Source organism: Buceros rhinoceros, unplaced genomic scaffold (genome assembly GCF_000710305.1).
Source record: "Buceros rhinoceros silvestris isolate BGI_N320 unplaced genomic scaffold, ASM71030v1 scaffold4384, whole genome shotgun sequence".
Taxonomy (NCBI): domain Eukaryota; kingdom Metazoa; phylum Chordata; class Aves; order Bucerotiformes; family Bucerotidae; genus Buceros; species Buceros rhinoceros.
The window spans coordinates 40,588-62,771 of NW_010409887.1; the positions used below are offsets into that span (position 1 = coordinate 40,588).

At 38.2% G+C, this 22,184-nt stretch overlaps 1 protein-coding gene across 4 annotated transcripts in view; it reads right to left on the reverse strand.

Annotated features, from left to right (window-relative positions):
- OSBPL3 (oxysterol binding protein-like 3) overlaps nucleotides 1–18,038 on the reverse strand; it is a 44,147-nt gene extending 26,109 nt beyond the window's left edge. For 2 of the 4 annotated variants that reach the window (XM_010135376.1, XM_010135374.1), the window contains exons 1-9: nucleotides 17,946–18,038; nucleotides 9,037–9,153; nucleotides 8,787–8,840; nucleotides 8,455–8,568; nucleotides 7,523–7,693; nucleotides 4,075–4,201; nucleotides 3,122–3,225; nucleotides 2,902–2,994; nucleotides 2,116–2,272 (exon numbers count right to left, since the gene is read on the reverse strand). In XM_010135376.1, the coding sequence (XP_010133678.1) occupies nucleotides 2,116–2,272; nucleotides 2,902–2,994; nucleotides 3,122–3,225; nucleotides 4,075–4,201; nucleotides 7,523–7,693; nucleotides 8,455–8,568; nucleotides 8,787–8,840; nucleotides 9,037–9,153; nucleotides 17,946–18,038 (1,030 nt within the window). The remainder of the gene's footprint in view (nucleotides 1–2,115; nucleotides 2,273–2,901; nucleotides 2,995–3,121; nucleotides 3,226–4,074; nucleotides 4,202–7,522; nucleotides 7,694–8,454; nucleotides 8,569–8,786; nucleotides 8,841–9,036; nucleotides 9,154–17,945) is intronic. The other 2 variants (XM_010135377.1, XM_010135375.1) reach the window with 1 other exon arrangement.
- Nucleotides 18,039–22,184: the final 4,146 nt, after the last annotated feature.

Below are 22,184 nucleotides of genomic sequence, written 5' to 3' on the forward strand. Positions count from 1 at the left end.
CTAATTATTTGTGACAGATGGCAACAAAGCTAACTAACCACATCTGCTCTTCACTTGCTTTTGTTCCCCAATTAGCTTGAATCTTCAGATGGTCATGAATCTATTCCACATTCCTTTAAGAATTCCAGAGGGAAAGAAGAGAGGGAAGAAAAAAAATGAAATTGAAAAAAAAATTTAAAAAGCTGCTAAAGGCTGCTGTAACACATACTGTGCCACAGCTATAGGGTTAGTAGTTTCCCCACAAGCAACCAAACTGTGGTGTTGAGTTTTGTTATCTCTTTTGGGGACAGAGAAATTTCAGCTTGTTAGACGATTTAGTGACTCAAGGGGTCAGATCCTGAATGTTGTGCACGTTACACTGCTACTTCTACTACTTCCTGAGCCAGCATCACCAGCCTAAAACATTTAAATCGCACAATCGCAAACAGATGATGCAATTTTAAAACCACTAGATTTTTAAAGGAGAAATGCACTTTCCTTATTTTCTTTACTTTTAACACATTTAATCTTTTGTTTAATCAAACAAATTTGAGTAACATTTATTTATGAAGGATTTCAACATTCATCTAACTGGAGAATCAGAGGACTTCTAATGGCCTAATCAAACCTTGTTACAGTTGTGAGAACTGCTAATACACAAATATATACATTCTGAGGGAAATGGAGATATGAAATCTGAGCATGGATGCACGGAAAGGGCAAAGAACACGAAATCTTTGATACCTCTCTCTTCTAATTATCCACTGCTAGTTAACCTAAATCACTGAGTATTTGATGTAACCTAAATTTACTCTTAAGAAAATCTTAATGTGTATTTCAACACTGCAAACTATTACCAAAGCTAGTTCTCGTACTTTAACCTATTCGAAGAAACCTTTACCAGCATCACAGGGGGTGAGGAGGAAGATGTGTCCACTATGATATATTTTGTTGGCCTTTCACATGTGGGTGACATGACCAGAAGTCTCAGTGACCTTAAATGTCATTTAATAGGTTGTATACTAATTGAAATTTTCAAGAATTATTATGTATTAAACTACTAACGATACTTTTTTTTTTTATTTGGATCAAAAGCTAGAGCAAAAGTTTTCTCCACTACCCTTTTTTAGAAGAGGTGTGGTATAAAGCAACTCTGGAAAAATAGTCTCTGTACTCTTACTAAGATGATACTGTATTAAGTAGTACCAAGTCAATTGTCCCCTCAAATGCATGGGTCAGTCTAAACAAAATTTCCAACACGGACATTTCAATTAAGATTATTTTCAGTAGGTGATTTCTTTGCCCAGCTTAACAACCTTTCCAACTGCAGCCCATCCCCACTTCTCTTTCTGGAAAAGATTTGACTAATTGACTCAAGTTTACTACTTGGATGCATTCCTTACGTAACGGAATCAAGATACATCAGCACCAGAGGGGAAAAACAAGCAAAGAATGCTTATGGTAACATCAACAATTATCTTGTGCAGAAGGGGACAAAGCCTATACTACCAAAAGTCTTTCAGATACAAATGCTTAAGTGCCTTCCTCAACTAGATCACTTAAACAATAAAAATGTTTCTGGTGTGAAGGTGATGGAGCAAAACATTGCTAATGAAAAATTGTTTTGAGAGAAGAAATATTTCTAGTCAAGCTGCCCCTCTGGCTGCTTTACATGATTTTACTCTTCTGCATCTACTAAAAATAGGTTACTACCATAGCAACTCTCGCAACCAATAAGTGTTGACTCTGAAATACAGTGAAGCACACTGAATATACAAAGATATGTGTGCTCATAAACACACAAATGCGTGCAAACACAGAAGAATATAATTTGCTGTTGCATTTATAGCAACTGATTTTAGGACTTTTACCATTTGTCAAGAAAAATACAATCTAGGTTTTTCCCACATGAAACAAAGGTCTGTCCTTTAGTAAATCAAACATTAAGAATTGTGACGATTGAGCCATGTTTTTCAAATGACTTGATCTCAACATTTGCAATTCCTCAAGGGAATTATAGGAAGGGAGGGCATTTCCTGCTTTTTCTTAACATTAAACAGGAAGCATTCTCAGAAGTCACATCATTATTTAAATTGTGATGATATAAAACCATATATGGAAGACAATTTCATTTACCTTTGTGTGCAATGTGAAATAAGTCCTCTTGCATTTTAGTAAATTCTGATGATGTTTCAGAGCCATCAGAGTAATTTTTCTCCTCTACAAAATCTATTGTAGATAAGTTCGGATTGGAAGCATGCAGTCTCATAGGGGCAGAAAATACTGAAGGCACCTGTAAGGAGGATAGCCATTTGTGATGTTTTCACTAACTGTAAAGAAAATTTTGTCTTATTGTACCCACCTGGGTTACATGTTGGAGACACCAAAAAAAAATGGAAAAACTACAATCAATTACCCATAGGCTTGGAGTGGATGACACCTGACAAATGAAACCATACATGTAGCTTTGCCCAGGATATCATAATTGCAGATTCGGCAAAACTCCAAGAAACAAGCCCATTAGAGAGCTGCAGCATATGCTATACTTTTCTCCTCCACTTATAAGTATCTAATCACATGGCCTCTGGATGTAAATGTGCACAAAACCATATGGAAAATTTGCAAAAATCTGTACTGATAAAAAATCCCATCATCACAACGACCCAAACTGGAGGCAGATTGAAAACATGGGTAAAAAGCATGGCCACTCTCCTGAAGGTAACAGCACAGATCATATTGCAGATATCAATGGCAACATATCAATGACAACATATTTGTTTTTTGTCTGGTAAAATACCACTTAAAATGAGCTAGCACAGTACGCTGATTAGAAAGGATTCACATTTCCTAAACTGGTCACACCAAGAAGTGATCAATAACTAAGATTTGGAGAAAGAAGGGCACTTAAATGACTGAAGTTACCTGTAACATTCCTTTAGACTCTTTCCCAACAACTCTGGATCGCCACCTCCTGTGTGTTCTCTTTTCCTTCTTCGGGCTTTCAAAAGATCCAACCTTTTAACAACACATGGGACAAAAATAAAATTAGCAGAGCTACAAAGAAATTCCTTGATCCTTTAGGATTTGGGGTTGGTTTGGGGAATTGCAAGGGAATACTTTTTTTCCTGTTTAAGTGACAAACCTGCATAGCATTTATAGCAGGCGCTGAATATGTCCTGTGAAGAACATCCATGCTCTGTAACAGCTGGTTCATTTCCAGTAAATAAGCGTGACAGTTGGAGAGGTCTGTTTTGAACAAGAGAATATTTTCAGATGCCCTAAAGTAGAAGCTCACAGTAGATGCCCACACTAGAAGCTTTTTCTCTATGGATTAGTCTTATTTTGATTGTAGCTAGTTTAAGTTATTAACTGACTAAAAGCACATTATTAGACAACTGGATAAAATCTGTATCCCTCTATCTTCAAGTTCAAATTCAAAATACTGAAACACATCTATATGGCATGTATAACGATCACAATATTTTGTCCTAGTTGGTTGCAGAAAAATGAGAATAACATGACAATTACTGCAGTTTGGGACTAATCAGAGATCCTCATGGTGAGGGCAACAATGCCATAGGCGTCAAGACTGAATTGTACATTCAGAGCTAGAGATGAGGCTCCTATATACTAAAGCTGAAGGTCACTGGTAAGTAGAACTTCACCAAGTAGCTCACAGACGCTAGCAACGAGAAAGATCTTCACGCTCTTTGGAAAGCAAGAAAGCAGAAAGTGGCTTTGAAGTACAAAGATTTAGTGGGTTTTAAAATTACAGGGTTTTGGGTGCTTCCCTTTTTTGGATACCCAGGCTAAGAAAGTTTCAGTCTTACTACTGAAGGAAATGTTTATATATATAAGAAAACGTACTCAAATATATAGGTTTCTTGAAGAGGCGCTCACAATTGATACCCTCACATCCAAAATCACTAGTTCTTTTAAAAATGAGTAGCCAGTTAATCAGCCACCACACCTTTCCTCCCTCCAGTGTCAGACAAAACTCTAACTGTAATGACTACTTACACTGTCCTGCTCTCGTCGAAAAGAAAAACCAGGGGAAATATTAGGCTAGTTTCAACTTCCTTCAAATATCATTACCTCTTGAGCACTTTTCTATGTCTTCAGAAGACTGTAGCCAAGATGAAATCCTGGACTCATTACTTGAAAAGGAAAATGACAAACTACCCCCAGCTGACAATGAATTCTGTTTGGTCAAGCTGCCTGCCTGTTCCAAAAGACAAGTGAGTTATTAACAAATGATATTTTAAAGTTGTATGCACAAATTGTGACATAATCAGAGACAAGGACTGAAGGTATCAATAACATGGAGGAAAAAAGAGCATGAACTAGACTTGAAGTACATTCACTGGGCATAACGTTAAGATATCTAAACTAACTGCTGTCCACAAGCAGTAGAAATATTAAAGTTACCATAAAAATTGCTAAATTTTGACTAAAGGCAAAGTTCTACATAAATTAATTCGCTTAATAGATTTTAAGCGCCATATCTGAACGGGACTGAAGTTGGACATTATGTTCCTTCTCCACACTCCCCAAAGAAGCCTTAAAAGTAACTTAAATGTAACATGCACATATTTGTTAAAGCTATTTTTCAAATAGCTATTTGTCAAAAAGCGAAGAATGAAACATCTACTAGATGTTATTTTAAAATTTTACTCCAGTTTGTATGAGTTTAGCATGGATTTGGCTTGAAAGGCCTTAATACATACGTGACCATACACCTCATCTGGGTAAATAACTAAACTTTCACAATGTCTCAGTAACCATTTTCAAACTTATTTTCAGTAGAGCTCTCTATCAGATGCTTCAGGAGATGCTGGATATTCTGTGTAAGAGCTGATTGAGCAGTACAATTAAGTATTTTCCAATGGGAAGGAATTTCTACCCAATACTGTGGCCAGTTGGTTGTGGCCTATAACGCTGTTTTCTTCTCTAGCATGCCTACAAATAATAGTCATTCGAATACCTAATTATTTTCAGATCTTACTGAATCTTCCATTTTTAATAATATCTATGTCAGGAAGTTGCATGCTTTGTCAACATCTTGTATAAAACCTGTTTTAAAATGTTTCATCTTAAGTGCCATTACATGACCACATTACTGGTTATGAGAAAAGCTGACTAAATTGTTTGGCTGTTCTCTGAAGCATATAATTTACAAACTCTATTGCCTCCTCACCTTATATCGGAACTCAAGTAGCACTAGTTTTTTTACTAATAGTAAATATCATCTACAACTCAGTGTAGATATACTGTGTCAATGTGTAGATGCACTGTGTCAATTTATATAGTCAGTATGCAATAGTAGTAAGCATCAATAAGCACACTTACTTTTAAATCAATTGTATAGTTTAGCTGTTGTATTCCTACAAAAAGCTGTATGAGCTTTAGGCATTTACATATGCGCACCCAAATAATCCCAGCACCTTTAAAAGCACAAGTAAACTTAACTTAAAGATGAATATTTGCATGGGCATTTTGTGAACAAATCCCACATTTATCTCTTCGGAAAACAACTTTTCCAAAACTCATATATGTGAAAGGCATGAGCAGGAGGGAAGAAGGAAGTAGGCATTGCTAAGAAACAGGCAAGAGAGAGTCTGTGTAGCTCCAGTTCACAGTTTTGCTTTTGATTATCACAGCTAAGCTTTAGAACTTAGGCGTTCCACATAAATGTATGTAGATACATACATATACCTCACAGCAACAACAACAACAAAAAAACCAGATGTAAAAACCAATCAGGTCTTTGTAAAGGCAAATAAAATGCAATGCAAAGTTCACTTGATACATTTTTTTCCAGATAACTTAACTGCTGGATTGATATCAACTATTATCTAGCTAGGGCTGGAATAAATTGGCAATCTTCCATCAAGCTTCAGCAGAGCTAAGGTGATTAACTGCAGCTTAAGAACGATCCCCTTCTATTTTTCACATGAAAATAAGTAGGGCTTCTTTGCAGTGCAAATCTGGATTAATAAATTAGAAGTGAATTGAAGCCTTTCATGCCAAAGGAGAACGGCTAGTTTCCTGACAGTGAACAGTGAGCATACATTTTAGACGGTAGATGGTCACATGGATTTTTTTTTTTTTTTTTTTTTTTAGGGCATAGGCATAGAGATATCATGGGCTTTGGGGTGCTCCACATCTGCCCTTGATCACAGGGATTTTTTTTTTTTTTTTTTTTTGAGAGCATAGGCATAGAGATATCATGGGCTTTGGAGTGCTCCACATCTGCCCTTGATATTCTTCTCCCCTTCTATGCCCACTGTCTTTCAGGAGAAAAGAACTAAACAGTCACAGGAGGTTGACCGTTTCCTTGCAGACACAGCCTCAGAAGAGCAGGCTGTCAAAGTCACAGAGGTGCTGGCACCATGGCACAGACACCTCTGCAGAACAGCTAATGAGGCTGTAATGAGCAGCAGGGTGAGTCACTGTTCTTCCAGCTGCCCACTCCCACAGATCCACCCCCTCTCAGACACTAGCAAAAAGCTGTTGAGGCACATGGTTTTTGTTTGATAAAACTCATAGTCAGTCACAGGATAGTCCTGCCAAAGTGATGAACTGCAGGTACTCGGGAACAAGCCCACTGGGATCATAGAGCAATATAGCCAGGGAAAAGAAAACCTCAGACAGAGATAACAAAAAGGTTTAGGAGACACTTTGGAGTTGACAGAAACAGAGAGCTATTTTACTTACAGTTAAGAAACACAGTTTTGCTAAAAAGACATTATTTTCAAAAGAGATTACTGGTTGTAAACTGGAAAAGAAGAGCTTCTCTAGGTGACATCATCTGGTCAATGTGCAGACTGCTCAAGGCACAAAGGTTGTGTTCCGGCACAGAACACAGTCATGCTTCCATAAGAATGCATCAGAGGTCAGTTATGGTCTTGGACAGAGCATTTGTCAGGTCATTTGTGAAACAGTCACAGACTTTACCTAAAGAGAAGTACACTGCTGACTGGACCCATCCAGACCCCATACCCACCTACAGCATGGTCCTTGGATTGGTCTGAATAATGCTTCTACCTCAGTTAGAAATATAAATAGTGGCAACACGTGATGGTTCTTGTATAATTCCTATATACTCCTCAGGTAAGCACAGTCAGATTCATTAATGTAAAAGCGGAGAGGTTTTATTAGCTAAAGGATAAATGAAAAAATGATAAAGGGAAAAAAAAATCTTGCTGAGTGCTCTTCAGACTAATATTCACCAGCACATCTGATACGAGACTGATATATGTCCTAAAAATTATGAAGATTCTAACTCAAAATGCAGTTTTAAGAGTCATCATGAAAATATAATTTACTGCATTAAAACAATGAGACAATATTAAAAAAATTTAACAACATCATAGAGAAAACTGCTTGGGAGTAAATCAACAAATAATATCATTTTCCTCTTGACATTTTAGATAACTTAAACCCCACCACAAACTTCCATTATTCTCTTTACTTAATAAACACAAATCACACTAATTTAATCTCTGACGAAAGCTCATTATTTATAAGTCATAACTATTACCTTTCTACCCGGAGCAGAATCACAGAAATCAGGGACAGAGTCCACAGTAGTTGACACAGGGAAGAAAAGATTATTGACATCATGAGGAAACATGGAGATTTCGTTCTGGCGGTACATTCTGTGATGACGAAGTTTTGCTACCCATTCATCAAACAGCTCCTGAGATTTCACCTACACAAAATTTCAGGTTGTAAAACATTCATATCCAAAAGCAGCAAGAAAAAATAAGATGTTTTGTTTTCATTAGACAGCTAGCCTGGCTGACCTTCACTGGCAAAATATCAGGAAAGCTTTTCTAATGATGCTCCTAATAAAATGCATGCTGATTGAACTTAAGCATGACAAAAAATTAATCACAGGATAAACTCAAGAAAAAGAGAAACTTCAGTTAGTATAGTTATGACTTCCAATGCAGAACACAATACTTAGCAACTTCTAGATGGGGGGGACAGGGGTGGAACAAACCAAAATTAATTTGTCACTTCTTCATTGTTACTTTTAAGGTTTAACCACAATTTTTTTTTTTTTTTAAGGTTTTAACCACAAAGAGGAATTTGATTTTGGTGGTGTATTTTAAAACAATTTATTCCACAAGGACAGAAAAATCTAGACACTGGCTGTGGAACATACTCCCTATAGGTAAGTAATAGAACAATATACAACTACTGAAAATAAAAGCACTTCTGCAACAAGTGCATGCTCTTTGCTGAAGGAATGGCCGGGTGAAAAGAGTGCTGCTAAATACGAGGCATCTTTGAAGTTTCTATACAGAAGAGGGTTACAGACTCTGGAACAGTACAATAAGGCCTCTCAAGTCATCAGTCTGCTGAGACTAGAAAGTTGTTAGTACAACTAACAGATCTCCCACTACTAAAAAAAAAAAAGGGTCTCCACCATACACAGCTAATGTTATAACCATCTTGAAGACCTACCTTCAGATGGTATATTTGCTCTTCTGTATCCAAATCTATACATTTTGTTGATTTCTTTACAGACATGACAGAAAGTCCAACATCAATACAGCCGTGAAGCTTCCCTCTCTCTATCTGCAAAAAAGTAAAAAGAATACAATTACTCCAGAATAAAGCAAAAGGATAGATATTACCTGCTGAAACCATCATTTCCTCCCCCCACTCCCTTTCAGCCTACTGTTTATAACTGCTGAAACTCTATTTCCCATTGCCAACAATATAGAATTATCATTATTTTGGATAAAAGAGTCTTGTTACCAAATAATTTCCTTAAAGAGTTTCAGATCACTTACATCTGCTTGGCATTTAGAATACTTCAAAATCCCTCTGTCCAGAAAAAAGTACCTCTGTAACAGTAAATGCAGAGAATTAAAAACAAACGAACAACCGAACACCCCTCAAAAAAAAACCCAAATGAAAACACACCACCACATTTCTTTGGAGAACGCTTTCTCTGCTCTTAAGTAATCTTTTTTGCCATAAAACCACACCAAGCAAGTCCCACTCACATGGCATCAGGCTTTCAAGGCATTCCTTTCCTACCTTGTGCCAGCCCTTCAAAGGCCATTTCCTCTTTTTCAGCAAGCAGCCCTCCTGCTTTTGTGGCTCCTGGGTACAATTCATTGCTCCACGGAGTCCTTCTACAATTTCCCAGCTGTCCTGCTTAAACAGAAAATCCAACTGTAGATCTCACTTCTTCCAAAGAACAGAAATGTTAAGAGATTCAAGAGGAAGAAGGCTATAAGTAAAAAAAACCAAACAAAACTCAAATGATGTTAAATTCTAACCTTAGATCTGTCTTTGTATTTTGTTATCTTCCAAGAGACAAGATTCTTTTTTATTTTTATAGGAACCATACAAACTAAACAAAACACTATTTTTATGACACTATCCCTCATTGAATGTATATACTTACCAGACTTCTATACGTATATTTTTCTTACATACATACATACATAGAGCGTATAGCCACAGCCTAGTCACAGTTTTGCATAAAACACCTTCTGCCATCACAGGTAAAACCAGCCTATGCTAAAAGGATGTTTTGCAGGTTATGAAGCAGAAATAAAACACACTGAAAATTAAGACCTTTTATAAAAAACTCCTTTGCCCATATTCAGTAACACTAGGGTTTGTGTTTTGTGTGAACTGCAGCTTCCCTAAATTAAAAATACAGTAAAATTAAAAAACAAAAAAGCCAGGGAAGTAACTCAAGTACTGTGAGGAACATAACACAGTGGCAGAGTACCAGGTAAATAAAACCAGTGCTTCATCAGATACATCTCTAATTAAAAGACGATGTCTTGTTTTTTGCCATCAGAAACCAAAGACCTGCAGCAACATAATAGAGAAGAAAATAAAACTCACAATGTTTTTACAGTTCTTATTTATAGAGTGACTGCTAATGACAATACAACATGAGTTTCAAGATTTCTGATCAGAAATCTCATGAATTAATAAGTGACAGCTTCCAGATCTAGAGTTATCAACAACTGACAGGAAATGGCACATGCTAGTACCATCCTCATATATTTGAAAAAGACAAAGAATACTTCAATATATAGAATTTAATGACGAAAAGGGACTAGCATGGAACACTTCAGGGAAAACAGATCTATACAAGGTAGGTAAGTACTTGTGATCCTTCCTGTAAGACACATAGGGAAGTATTCCCCAAAAGAACTTGATTGACTCAAAAACTTTAAAACAAAAATCAGCAGAAGGGCTGGCTGTACTCATTTACTCATCTCCAGAATCCTTATAAGTCACCCCTAGAAACCTAGAAAAAAGTTACATCAGTGATTATGTTTGTTACTTGCATAAGGCAGCATAATGGCAACCATCTTTGAAAAGGCATTCATTAAACAGCTTAAGGAATGTCATCTCTTTGTTCTACAATATTACTGGTGGCACTCCACTATTTTGTTACTATTTTCCTTGCACTGCCCTGTACGGAACTGCAAAGCTGCTCTGCTCCCCTGGCTTGAGTTCACTCTGCCAGCACCCACCACGCAACTGGCTGCAAGCAGTACAAATGTGGATGCTGAGCAGCTGCTGTCATTCAACATCTTACAGACCACCCAAAGACATTCCCTAGTACCTGAAGGCAAGTCAAGACCACAGCTGTCCTAACTGAAAGTGTTATCATGGCACACATTCTGTGCCACTACAGGTTTGGGTTTTATCCTTGTCAGTTTTTCAACAAATACTTTCTTTACTCCCTCCAGTCTGAGGGATATTTTGAAAACTACTTAAATACTGTTATTTCTAACCAATGATCATGAAATAATATTTTTCCTGTTGAAAACCAGAACTTATGCTCCGTATTCATTATTTTTAGTACTTTGGGACTCACTCAAAATTCTCAATAATGATGAGTCCTTTCCTGCTTTGGGATAAATTACTATAATATCATATCAGGGAACAGAGAAGTTATTCACGGATATCACGAGTTAGTGGGTTGAAAGGAGAGCAGAAGTCCTCCTGGGCTGTGTCCAGCACATCAGCCTAATACCAGCTGCAGCAGTGTAACGCTCTGCTGCTGGAGACCAGCAGCACTCGTCTTTCACAGGGTGAAACTGGCAGAGAATGAAGTAGAGAGCCAGCCTGTGCCCAAGCAAGGACAGTAAGCTAGAGCTTGCTAGCTGCAGTTCGACTGTTACTCAAGTAAAAAGGCAGCTCTAAGTCTTCACAACTAAGGACTACATTTTCCCTTCTTGTTTTGACAGATCATTCCAGACTAAAACCTTGAAAGCCAAAGAGAAATCATGTTCCACCAGCTCTTTTGCCACAAATGTAAATATTGGGCCACTAAATACTTTCTGTAGTGGTCTTGGATTTCTTTATCCTGCTAAAGATTATTTATTAACTCTTATAAATCACAAGGATTGGAACTGTTATGATGACAGAGAGCAGCCTCTTTAAATACAATCAAATATAATGGAATGCTGTACTTTAACAGCTGAACTTACTGCTGCTTAAATGTCCAAATGTGGATAAAATCTCATCTCCTCAGAAAATATTATCTACTTAAAGAGCCAGTAAAAAAAATTATCCTGATATTAGCTAATTCCAAATTGGGGATGATTCCAATTGGATGAAGTTAAACATTTTAGAAAAAGAAACTTGATGGAACTAGTGAGAGATAATTCTAATTAAGAAAAGGAACATCTGCAAGATTAAGAAAAATGTGGAGCTTATGTTTTTCTTTCTTGCAATTAGCCAAAAGAGCTTAAAAGCTGTTTTGCCTGATTACCAAGCAAGCTATTTCCCCCTTGCCTTTGCTGAAATATGTTAGGCTGCGGTACCCAAACACATAACTTTCCCTCGGAGAATTAATCTGATAGTAATCAAGACTAGAGAACAGTAGATCCTTTTAAATATTCTAGTGTTATACCTAATGGAACAATTTTCTTGAACTTTGGATCAAGTTCTCACAGACTTTGGTTAAGCTTAAACACAGTATATGGTTGACAGGGTGGTTTGGTTGCATGAGAGAAACAGAAATTTAGAGCACTACCAAGGAAAGTGATAGGAAAACAAAGAATCCAAATTCATCCTTCTGTGAGGATAAGCTTAGAAAGTAAGGCACTCCTGAAGCGAGACAGGCCCATGCTACATTGGGCATATGAGGTGAAGAGAAAGGAAGCAGCGGACAAATAGCCAGTTACACCCACATGGAATACACAGGGTGTCAATAGTTTTGGTCAAACACTGAAATACAGAGCACATCCCGGCCCGCATTACGAGTCTGATTTCATCAAGGCCTCTCCTGCAGCCCAGACACAAGGTGTCTCCCATGTTCCTGCAGGAGAGCCACATTTCTCACTTTTCTTCAGGTCAGTGAGGTGGCTAAGAACATGCCTTCACCATTAAGAAGTGTGAAAATGGGAAGAAAAACTGAACTGGGAACACTTCTTCCCATCAAGCAGGCCCAATAGCCTGCCAAATCTCAGGTGGTGAAGGCAAGTCTCCTACTCCTGTTTCTGCCCTGGAAACCTCACACTTCAGTTGCAAGCCTTTTATAAAGGTAGCTTGGTTGAATTAGAAACGGATCCTTTTAAAAAACACAAGACTATCTAATCAACTAAGTTATCCAAGGAAAGGCAAGGAGTAGCTCAGAGAATTAACAGTTTGGGGAGCTGATGGATACGTGCAAGGTACAATGCTGCAGTAACAGCATCTAGTCCTTTGGTCCTCTTCCCCACACCTCTGTCCAAAAGAGTCCAAACCTTTCCCACCTGAGCCACAAAATTCCCAAATTTTTCAAAACACTGCTGCTGTGACTGGTTTAGGATCTGTTTGCCCTTGACCCAGACCCCAGGAGATCTTGGTCAGTATTTTATTTTAGAAGAGATCTGACACCTTGTTTCATGAGGAAAAAGCATCAGCTGGCTATTGCTGGGAGCAGCTGCAGAAGAAAAACTGCTTACTCTCTAAAATGAAGGCAAATTAATCAGGCTGGTCGGTTATCAACTATTCTCATCTGCCTGAAATAGCAGAGGAGCAAAATAGAGATGCAGGGCTTCCTGAGAGCTACTGAAAGCACTCAGATTATGCTCCGTTTTGCTGATTCTTATCTCACAATGGGGAACTGAAAGAGATACCTCAAATCACAGTGCTAAATTAAAAACCTCCAAACCCTCAAAAAACAAACAAACAAACAACAAACCCAAAACTTCCAGATGAATGGTATTAACAGTTCTTAGCATAACTGTGATGTCCAGACTGGTAGCGTCTTAACGTTATCAGAATATGAAAGATTTTGTATCAATATCTGCACAAAATTATCAACACCTTATTTGCTGCCCAGGCAGAAATGTCACTTAAAGCTCAGGGAGGAGCATACACTTTACTTTTCTCAGGTCCAGAGGTGCTAATTTCAGAACAGTACTGGAAATTCACCCTGTAGTTGCTACTTGGCTTATACCTGTTCTGTGGCTGAGAAAAAAAAAACCAAACATACGCTTTGGTCTTCAGAGATAAGTCTGACATTAGATAACTATAGTTAATTTATTTAATAAAATAAAAGCCTCCTCATTTTCTGCAATATTCTGTACCATACAGCTCTCTCAAAGCTACTTATTTCAGGAGAAAGAACGAAGTAATGCGTTTGAATGGCTCTCAGACCCATGCCTGCACTTAGAGCTACCTGAACGGAACAGATGATGGTGTCAGACTTTCTTCCAGTGTAAAATGCAGTCAACTGTACCAGATATGCTAAAGTGCCAAAAATAGAGACCTGCTCTGGAGTATAACGGTTGGCATCAGCTGCAGCTCAAGCTTTTGTTACGGTTCACAAAATTGGCAGAAATTATTTTTCTTTTTTAGAACATGAGGGTTTTTTAAGCAGCACTTCTGACATAAAGCTTTTCCCTACTGAATCTATTTTAAAAGTTAGTTAACATACTAGACTTAACTACCACAAAACATATCTTCTTCTGATCACAGGTCAATTTAAACTTGATGAACACCCATTCTTCCTCCTTAGAAAACACAGTCAGAGTTGTGGCTTCATGGAAGAGATCCCTTTCCACGACTAAAGGAGAGGGGCAGAGAAAAGCAGAGAGGTGGGATGTGGCAGTAGCCTCCAACCTGCTGTGGGGCTTCAAGGTGAAGGTGCAATTAGTGGAACAAGATTAACTGTTAGCATCTTCAGTTCGCACTGCAAATGTGTTGCATCTGGCAGAAAAAGGGCACCAAGTTTAGCAAAGGAATGAGCTAGTAGGTCTCTCTGAATCCTGCGGCCCTCCTTGAGTCAACTCTTTCGGCACAGTGGGCCTTCTACATCACGGGACTCTGTTTATGTTCTACACCACTAACACATGTTGCTCTGTGAGGAGCAATAACTAAATTTTGGTGGGCACAACAGCCTTGTACTCTGGAGGTTCCACATCCAAGTCTCTGACAGCTGCTTATTATTTGGTGCTAGTATGTACCTGAAATAGGCTGCGCCTAGGAAATCAGAGAGACTCAAAACTCAGATCCCACTGTTCTGCGGGGAGGGGGAGAAGAAAATGAACTGTCCAGCTCCTTTCAGAATTTCCTTTTAGTTAATCAGATTAAAAGAACTGCTGTGTCAGATCAGCAGCATGGAGAAAAGCACGTGGCAGGCAGATCATTAACCTGCAAACAAGCCTAGCTCTCAAGGTCCCCGAGAGAGACACAACTGCTTGAAGGAGGAGGAAGAAGACCTTCATGGAGCTGGTAGATGAAGGAAAGAATATCAGAACCATAGCACTTCAATTCCCAACCTGCACAGCATATGGCAAAATTATTTAAACTTTCATGATACTATTAATAAATAAGTATCAGTAACAGTGTTACATTGTACTCTTCTGTCAAGGCTTTTCCAAAAACAAAAACCCCCACAAGAAACCAAACTGCGGTACTTTTTAGATTACGGTATTTTTAACAGATTTATGGAATTTCACATTGTTGCTGTTTCTTAATAGAACACCTAAAATGCTCTCTTTAAAATGCTATTTAAACTAACTTGCAGATGAAAAGGGCAAGTGAAATAACTCAGATCGTGGCATCACTGATTTCCAGTCTTGTCAGCTGAGTAGGTAGGTATTAGCAGTGACAGACTGAGAAGCTCCAATTTATCAACACAAGAGGCTGGTGAGAAAAGTAGCAATTAATGATATAAACAAAACTACTTGATCAGGTGTGACAAAAAAATCCTCTGTGGGAAGGGAGGAGCAAATGGACAGGACACAAGAAAGATCAACATCCTCACTGTGCAGACCAACATTTCATAATGTATGCTATACCTATACAGTTTACACCACTAAAGAGAGGTCTATCTAGAAAAGTAAAGATCTTTATAGCAATATCAGAGTCTTTTGGGAAACAGGGACAGGGAAAAGATAGCCATTCCTCACCTAAAGCACTGCTGTGTGCAGGCTAGTAAGTCTGGCAGTTCTGCATCTGTTAGACATAAAGGTCCACATTTCCACATGAAGCACAGAAGAGAACATCTAACAAAACATTCACTGAGACTTGCTACCATCATAAACTATAATTAACAAATAAATTGAAAAAAGTAAGGGAAAATGATGCATGGGACTTATCTTCAAGTAAATATCCAGAGTGCATGCTGCACAGGGTATTTAAATCTTTGTTTTCGCCAGAAAAAAGTTTGGTCTGTAAGCTGCAAGACAACGTCAATGTGAAAAAAAAAAAAACCAGCTACGTGAAAAACACCAAAACCATCAGGGAATTAAGGAGGGAACAGCAACACACAGCTATGCACATAAACACTGACAACGCTGAAAGAAACTTATTTATTTTTATTTTCTAAATTTCATTACTTTGAAGGAAGACCTCTAGATCACTTCAGCAGATGCAAAGTTACAGGATAAGCAAGCTAGGAAGTTCATGCACTTGGTAAAGAAGGAAATCGAGAAAGTATTAAGGAATTCTTTATAAATATTCGAAGTCCCTAATTAAAAATAAAAGTATCAGTAAGACCAGTGGAACTTTAAAAAGCACATGTAACTTATGAAAAATGTGTTTGTAAATTTTCAGGCTATATAGAAAAAGCAAGCGAGCAGAGCTTTTAGGCCTGCTTAACGATCATTTCCCAGCATATAGCAAGTCACAAACTCCCCAACCTCTGCGGGCTTGCTTCTGTCATCACCACCCCCTGAAAACATGGACAATCAGTCAAATCCATGTAGGTTCCCCAGATGCAGAAGTATATTGTTGCTTAGGTGATACTGCAATGACTGTCCATGAAAAGATGTCATGTCCACGATAAAGATATTTATCACAATGCCCCATATTATCACAAAGAAATACCAACTGTATCACCCTTCAATACACGTTGGTAAACAACCTACTTTTATACCTCCATTTATCTTGACCTGATAGGCATGAGGCAATTTACCATCTGCCTGACTATAATGAGTATCAGATGTACCAGGAATACAAACAGAACATCATGTTGCATCTCTCACCTTGGTCAGGTGCACCTTGCATTTTTGTACAATGATAAAGACAGAAAAATCAGGGATTGACAAGACCACGTTAAATCTCACTGAATTACTCCTTTCCTCCAGAGAGAGCAGGTGAGAACAAAATGGCTAATAAATGGGACCTGCTAATAATAGCATGAAAAGCCTGAGCTAGCCAATAGATTTGATCATGTTAAGTGGCAATAAATGAGGTTCTTGCAGAATTTGCTTCTACATAAGTATGGTTGCTTACACTAGTTGTGTAAAAAACTGGTGGATTTAATCATGCTCATGTGTATCTTCTTTAAATACTGTGTGATAACATGTGATAGACATGAACTGTGGGAATAGACAATACCAAACGTTTTAAATGACTCCTTTTAAAGGTAACGTCATACCAAGAATAAAAAAAAATACTGTTGCAGGAAAACAAAAAAGACATCCTGAAAGCAGGATTTCTTTGGATAGTATACTAGAAACACACAGCATTTCTTACAAGCACAGCACTTCAAAAGGCGTAAATTGTTCAGAGATTTGTCTGCCTCATTCTGACCCGTACATACAAGGCCAGAAGTCTAGGAAAAGGAGGGGCTATTCTAAAACACAGCTGAAATCTCCAAAGCTTTGGGGGATTGAGATGCTCCATTCCAATTAAAATTTCAACCTGAGGCAGCTCTAAGAGCTCCACCAAGCCAGCATTTGTACAAATGAAAGTTTATGTCAAGCATGTTGCTCATGATTTCGAAGCATTGATCAAGTGCATTTAAGCTTAATTCTCAGCGTGGTTGCAGGTCAGTGTTTCTTACCCACAAACAAAAGCTGTCTTCAGCAGTTTCACTTGTCAGGTGCAAACACTCATAGACATTTCTTTTAAAACCATAAGGTTTAAAGAATAGCATCGTCTCTGCAGAAAACAAAGCACTCTTTGCATTAGGCACCCACGTGCATCATATTATGCAAACACTTATTTTCGTGACTACAGTTCTACGGCACACGCACGGGCATTCACAGGCACTTTTCAATTGTCAAAGGGCCCTATGTCAAGTTTCAGAAAATGCGTTCTCTTTCACTCATGAACACATACCTTTCCCTGAAAACTTGAAACAAGCACAGCAGTTGCACAATATTCCACCACAAAAGTATCTTACAGGTATCTTAAAGGGAAGATTTGGGATTTCAGGATCACTACACTTGAGACCAGGCCATTACAGCAGCAGTATTTCACTATAAAGACACCATACATACAACACGATAGAACTTAAAATTCACTGTTAGCAGTCCAGTTTTACAAGTGACTGCTATTCAGTAATCTGTGTTTACTGTGTTTGATTCAAAACAAAATGCTGCTACCAACAACAAAAAAAAAAAAAAAAGAGAGAGAAAGGAAAACAAAGACATGATGAAATAAAACAAGCAAGTAACAGGAAAACAGAGCTAAACAAGAGAAAAAGTAACAGCCAATTTTCAGTTTGGTTAAAAACTTTGCATTACCTGTCGACTTCCCTGCTTGGAGGAGCAGCTGCTAGTACTTCTTGAAGGAGACAACATTTTCTGGGATACGCCAAAGCTTTTTTCCTCAGTCATGATCCAATATCTGTTTCACAGGAGCTCACTTAGAACACCATCAGAAGGTAATTTAAAAGATGCGTTGGAAGACTCCTCAGAAAAACACAGAACTCATCCTTTACCCAAATACAGTCCACTAGCACAACCTGCATCCCATGGAATTCCTAAAAGGGAAAAGAAAATCAAAAAGCCAAGTTATCAGGTGACCTCTCTTACTGACATCCTGCAGCATGAAACATAATAAAGCCTTTGGTAATATAAGCTGACTGCATTACTGTACATTATCAGAAATTAATTCAACAATTAAGCGAGATTTAAGATAAATTTAAGTCTCAAACAGGAACAACACAAATTTTGGATCCTGAATGCATGCTTTATTCTTCACTTTTTATTCAGAGGACAAAGTACAGTATCAAGCATATTTTTAAAGATTTAAATTAATTTTAAAAATAATTAACACACACAGTATAAAAAATAACTACATAAAATGGACTGAAAGAGCATCAAAATAAAAAGAAAGCTTTTAATAAAATGTCTCACAAAAAGGATGGTGAGCAATCAAAAAAAAATCTCTCTTTTTCCCAGTTCGCTGATAATTTAAAGGAGTGAGCATAGCTTCAGGTCATCAGGAAGAAAAGGAATCTCTCTGTCTAAAAGAGCAATACATAAAAGCAGTGAGCATGGAAACTCAGCTGCATAGAGCTGTGCATGATGACTCTTACCTGGAATCAGAAAGTTGTAACTATTGTTACATCAGTTGTCTCAGTCAGTGACTACAAGAGTAATTAATTAACAGCTGTTTGCAGCATATGCAAATAAAAGCCATATCAGAAACTCCCAATAAAGTATTTCCAGTGTGGGCAAGAGTTGTCATGGTAACTGCACAAAAAAAAAAAAATCAAAGAGAGGGCATAACAAAACGGTGCTGCCTTCGAAACCTGAGGTGGTGGTGGAGATTTCTAAGTTGTGCATCACTTCACATTTTATTGTCTTGGGCAAGGAATCTGCACACTAGGAAGAGTTACAAGAACCACCGCTGAGGAAGGTCCGGAAGTTTCCACAACAAGAAGAGAAATTTCATTGCCAAAACAGGGAGGCACTACTTCACAATCTCCTCACTTGAGCTGTCAAGAACAGTCCTGAACTGGGAACAGCTATTATTGAAGTTTGCCACTCAGTTTTTTCTTGAAGAGGCTTAAAAAACTTTTCTGTGAGAAGCAGCATTTTCAGATACCTAGTAAGATATTTCATGTATTTTAAAGAATTCATTTACCTTTAAAAAAAAAAGCAAAAACCACGAACAAACAAACAAAAACCCACCCAAACAAATAAACCCAGGTGCTATATTTAAGACAACACTATGCTACAAGAAAACCTCTCTCCCTAATGCTGTAATCTGAAGCATCCAATTTCCAAACAAAGACTTTTTCCAACCAGCAGTGCCTCTCTGGCAGTATAGTTTGCTACAACCTTTCAAACAACATGCCCTCTTTTCACCTGAAAGGAGGTCTCTCTTCATGTTAGAAATACTCAGTTACCCCCAGAGCAGATCTTTGCTCAGCAACAGCAGTGAAACTGCCCCAGCCTCCAAAAGACAGATGAGGAAGCAGGCTCTGCTGAGGCTCTTCACTGGTGACTCAGCCTGGCAGTTATTTCCATGAACCATCAGACAAGCACAAAGCCAGCAAGCACAATGCCATGGAGGGCCAAAAAAACCCAGAACAGCACAGCACTGTGACAGCAAGGTCTGAATTTGGACTAATGCATGGGTTTTAGACTGAAATTACTGCTGAGATTAACAATAATGTGTTTTGGAGAAGGCAGAGTCACTTACTATCCAGAAGATAAACTTGTGTGGCATTTCATTAAAGAATAGCACTTTTAACACATGTAGATTTATCTCACATCATGCAGGTTTTTAACTGTGGAGTAACTAACTTTCCTGCTTAGTTTTAACCTGTATTTAGTACAATAGTTTAATGATAACATCTCTATCTACTAACAAGCAGAGGTCAAATATGCACAACAAGAACAGAAATGTGCTTCTGGCAAACTCATCTTTCAGACACCCCCTTGGAAGTACCATGCAGCAAGTGTTTTATTTTTTTGGCACGCTGCTCGCTCAGATAACAGCCTGTCTTCTTCACGGCTCCATGTTCAAAATGAGCACTTTATCACTTGGCTTTCATTAGTGACTACCCGGCATTTTGCTAAAAACTGGCAGAGATCATGGCAAGAAACAAGCTCAAATTTGCAGCAAAAAGCATTAAAAGTTGCTGTCATCAGTACCTCCTGATTGTATCTCCAGGACACATCGGATTTAAGTTATGCAATGCTCTTTGCCTGTTCGAACACACAAGCACAATGGTGGTGATGCCCTAGAAGTGTCAGGTAACTGAAAAAAAAAAAAAAAGGAGATCTCACAGCAACACAAAAAGAAGCCAGAGAATTAGAATGATGTTTTGAATCATGTTTTTGGTGCAGAGCCTAAATGAAGTTAAGGTGTGGCTACATTAGCATTTTAGGACAGAGCAGCACTTTCACTGCAAATCTCCCAGTCCCCTCCTCTTGCCACATTTAGGTTTGCAATGCTGGGCAGTCTTGGAGAACGGAAACTGAACCCCTTTTGGATGAAATGTGCTCCAACAGTGCCTCCAGCGCTCAAAGCATTGAGTCCACAGCACCAGAGTAGAGCCATTCCTGACTAGTCCTATCCTGGTGTAGATGTTGGGTCCTGCATTGACTGCACAGGTCCACTTTTACTGCACTGCTCCACTTGGTAACATTGACGTAATCTAGGTGTAGACTCATGCCACCAATTAAGTACTTAAGATCTTCTAGGGTAATGTCATTTGTCCTTTTGGAATAAAAAAAAGAGAAAGATGGGCACTTCTCCAGAATTCAAATGAGCGGAATGTGATTCAGCCACCTACCCAGAGGTCCTTAAAACCAGGGCAAGAGACAGGTGGGCTAAATCTGACAGAAAGCACCTAAAGCATATTGTCAGTCTGCTTCCAAAATCTGTCTTTTGAATTTTCCCTTATTCCTTCAAATTAATTTACTACATGGGCTGAAGAAAAGGCTTTTGTTACCAGCCCTGAAGAAGGCAGTGTCCTCTCTCCAAAGTGTTTTATCATTTTTTTTGGTGTTTCCCAGTGATTTAACTTTTTACCTTCAGACTTCCAGATTTGAACATGAAAGCGTATGTGAATAACAAACGTGACCCCAACTCATCCGTGAAAATAGCTGCCTGCTCCAGCTACTACATTGTGCTCCTCTTATAAAATTCTCTTCAAATTCAGGAGGAAAAACAAAACAGAACAAAAAACTGTAGCTGCCCTTCAACAATAACCCACTTACTCTTCCAGGAAGGTGTGAAAATGCACCTGACTGTCTGTCATATTGTCCTGAAGTCACAGTCAGTCCTGAACTGACTCTCATATTCTAGCTGCCAGCAGCAGTGACTGGGTCCCTCTAAGGCAACTGATACTTTAGATTACCTGTGGAACTTAAGGCTACTAGGTACAAGAGCAATCACAACATTAAAGCAGGCATAAAAATCCGTATTATGCTAACTAAGCTAAGATTGCAGCTAAAATCGATGTTCTGAGTTATCATGATCCAAGTGCTCCAGGTTCAATACATTTTGCTCTCCTCATGCCATAGGACAGCCTCAGAACTGTGTTTGCTCCCAGCTTTCCTCTGGAGCACACAATGCTGCTTACTTTGGTCTACTCCAAAAAGATCTATCAACAGTGTGAGGCTGAGATAAACCCAAGTAAATTTAGGACAGGAATTTTCACAAGTACTAAGTATTGGCCTAATTCTTTGCAATCAAATCAACAGCAGCAAAAGTAGGCCAAAAGCACTTTTGCAAATGACCTCACCAGGTGCATTTTAAAGAATTAATAATACATGAATATCAAATGTTATTTTTAGTTACAACATCCTGAACCCATAAACAGCACTTACCTTTACTTATGTTTTAAAGAGACTTATTCTACATCAGTTAAAGCTAATGTAAACATACGACAATATGTACATAATTTAAGATTACCATCCTGAGTGGTCCTCAAACCTTTAAAATAGCACACTTTTGAAGCAACATCTCAGTATCACAATTCAGCTCTCATAATTCTCAAAGCAATAAGCTTACAGAAACAT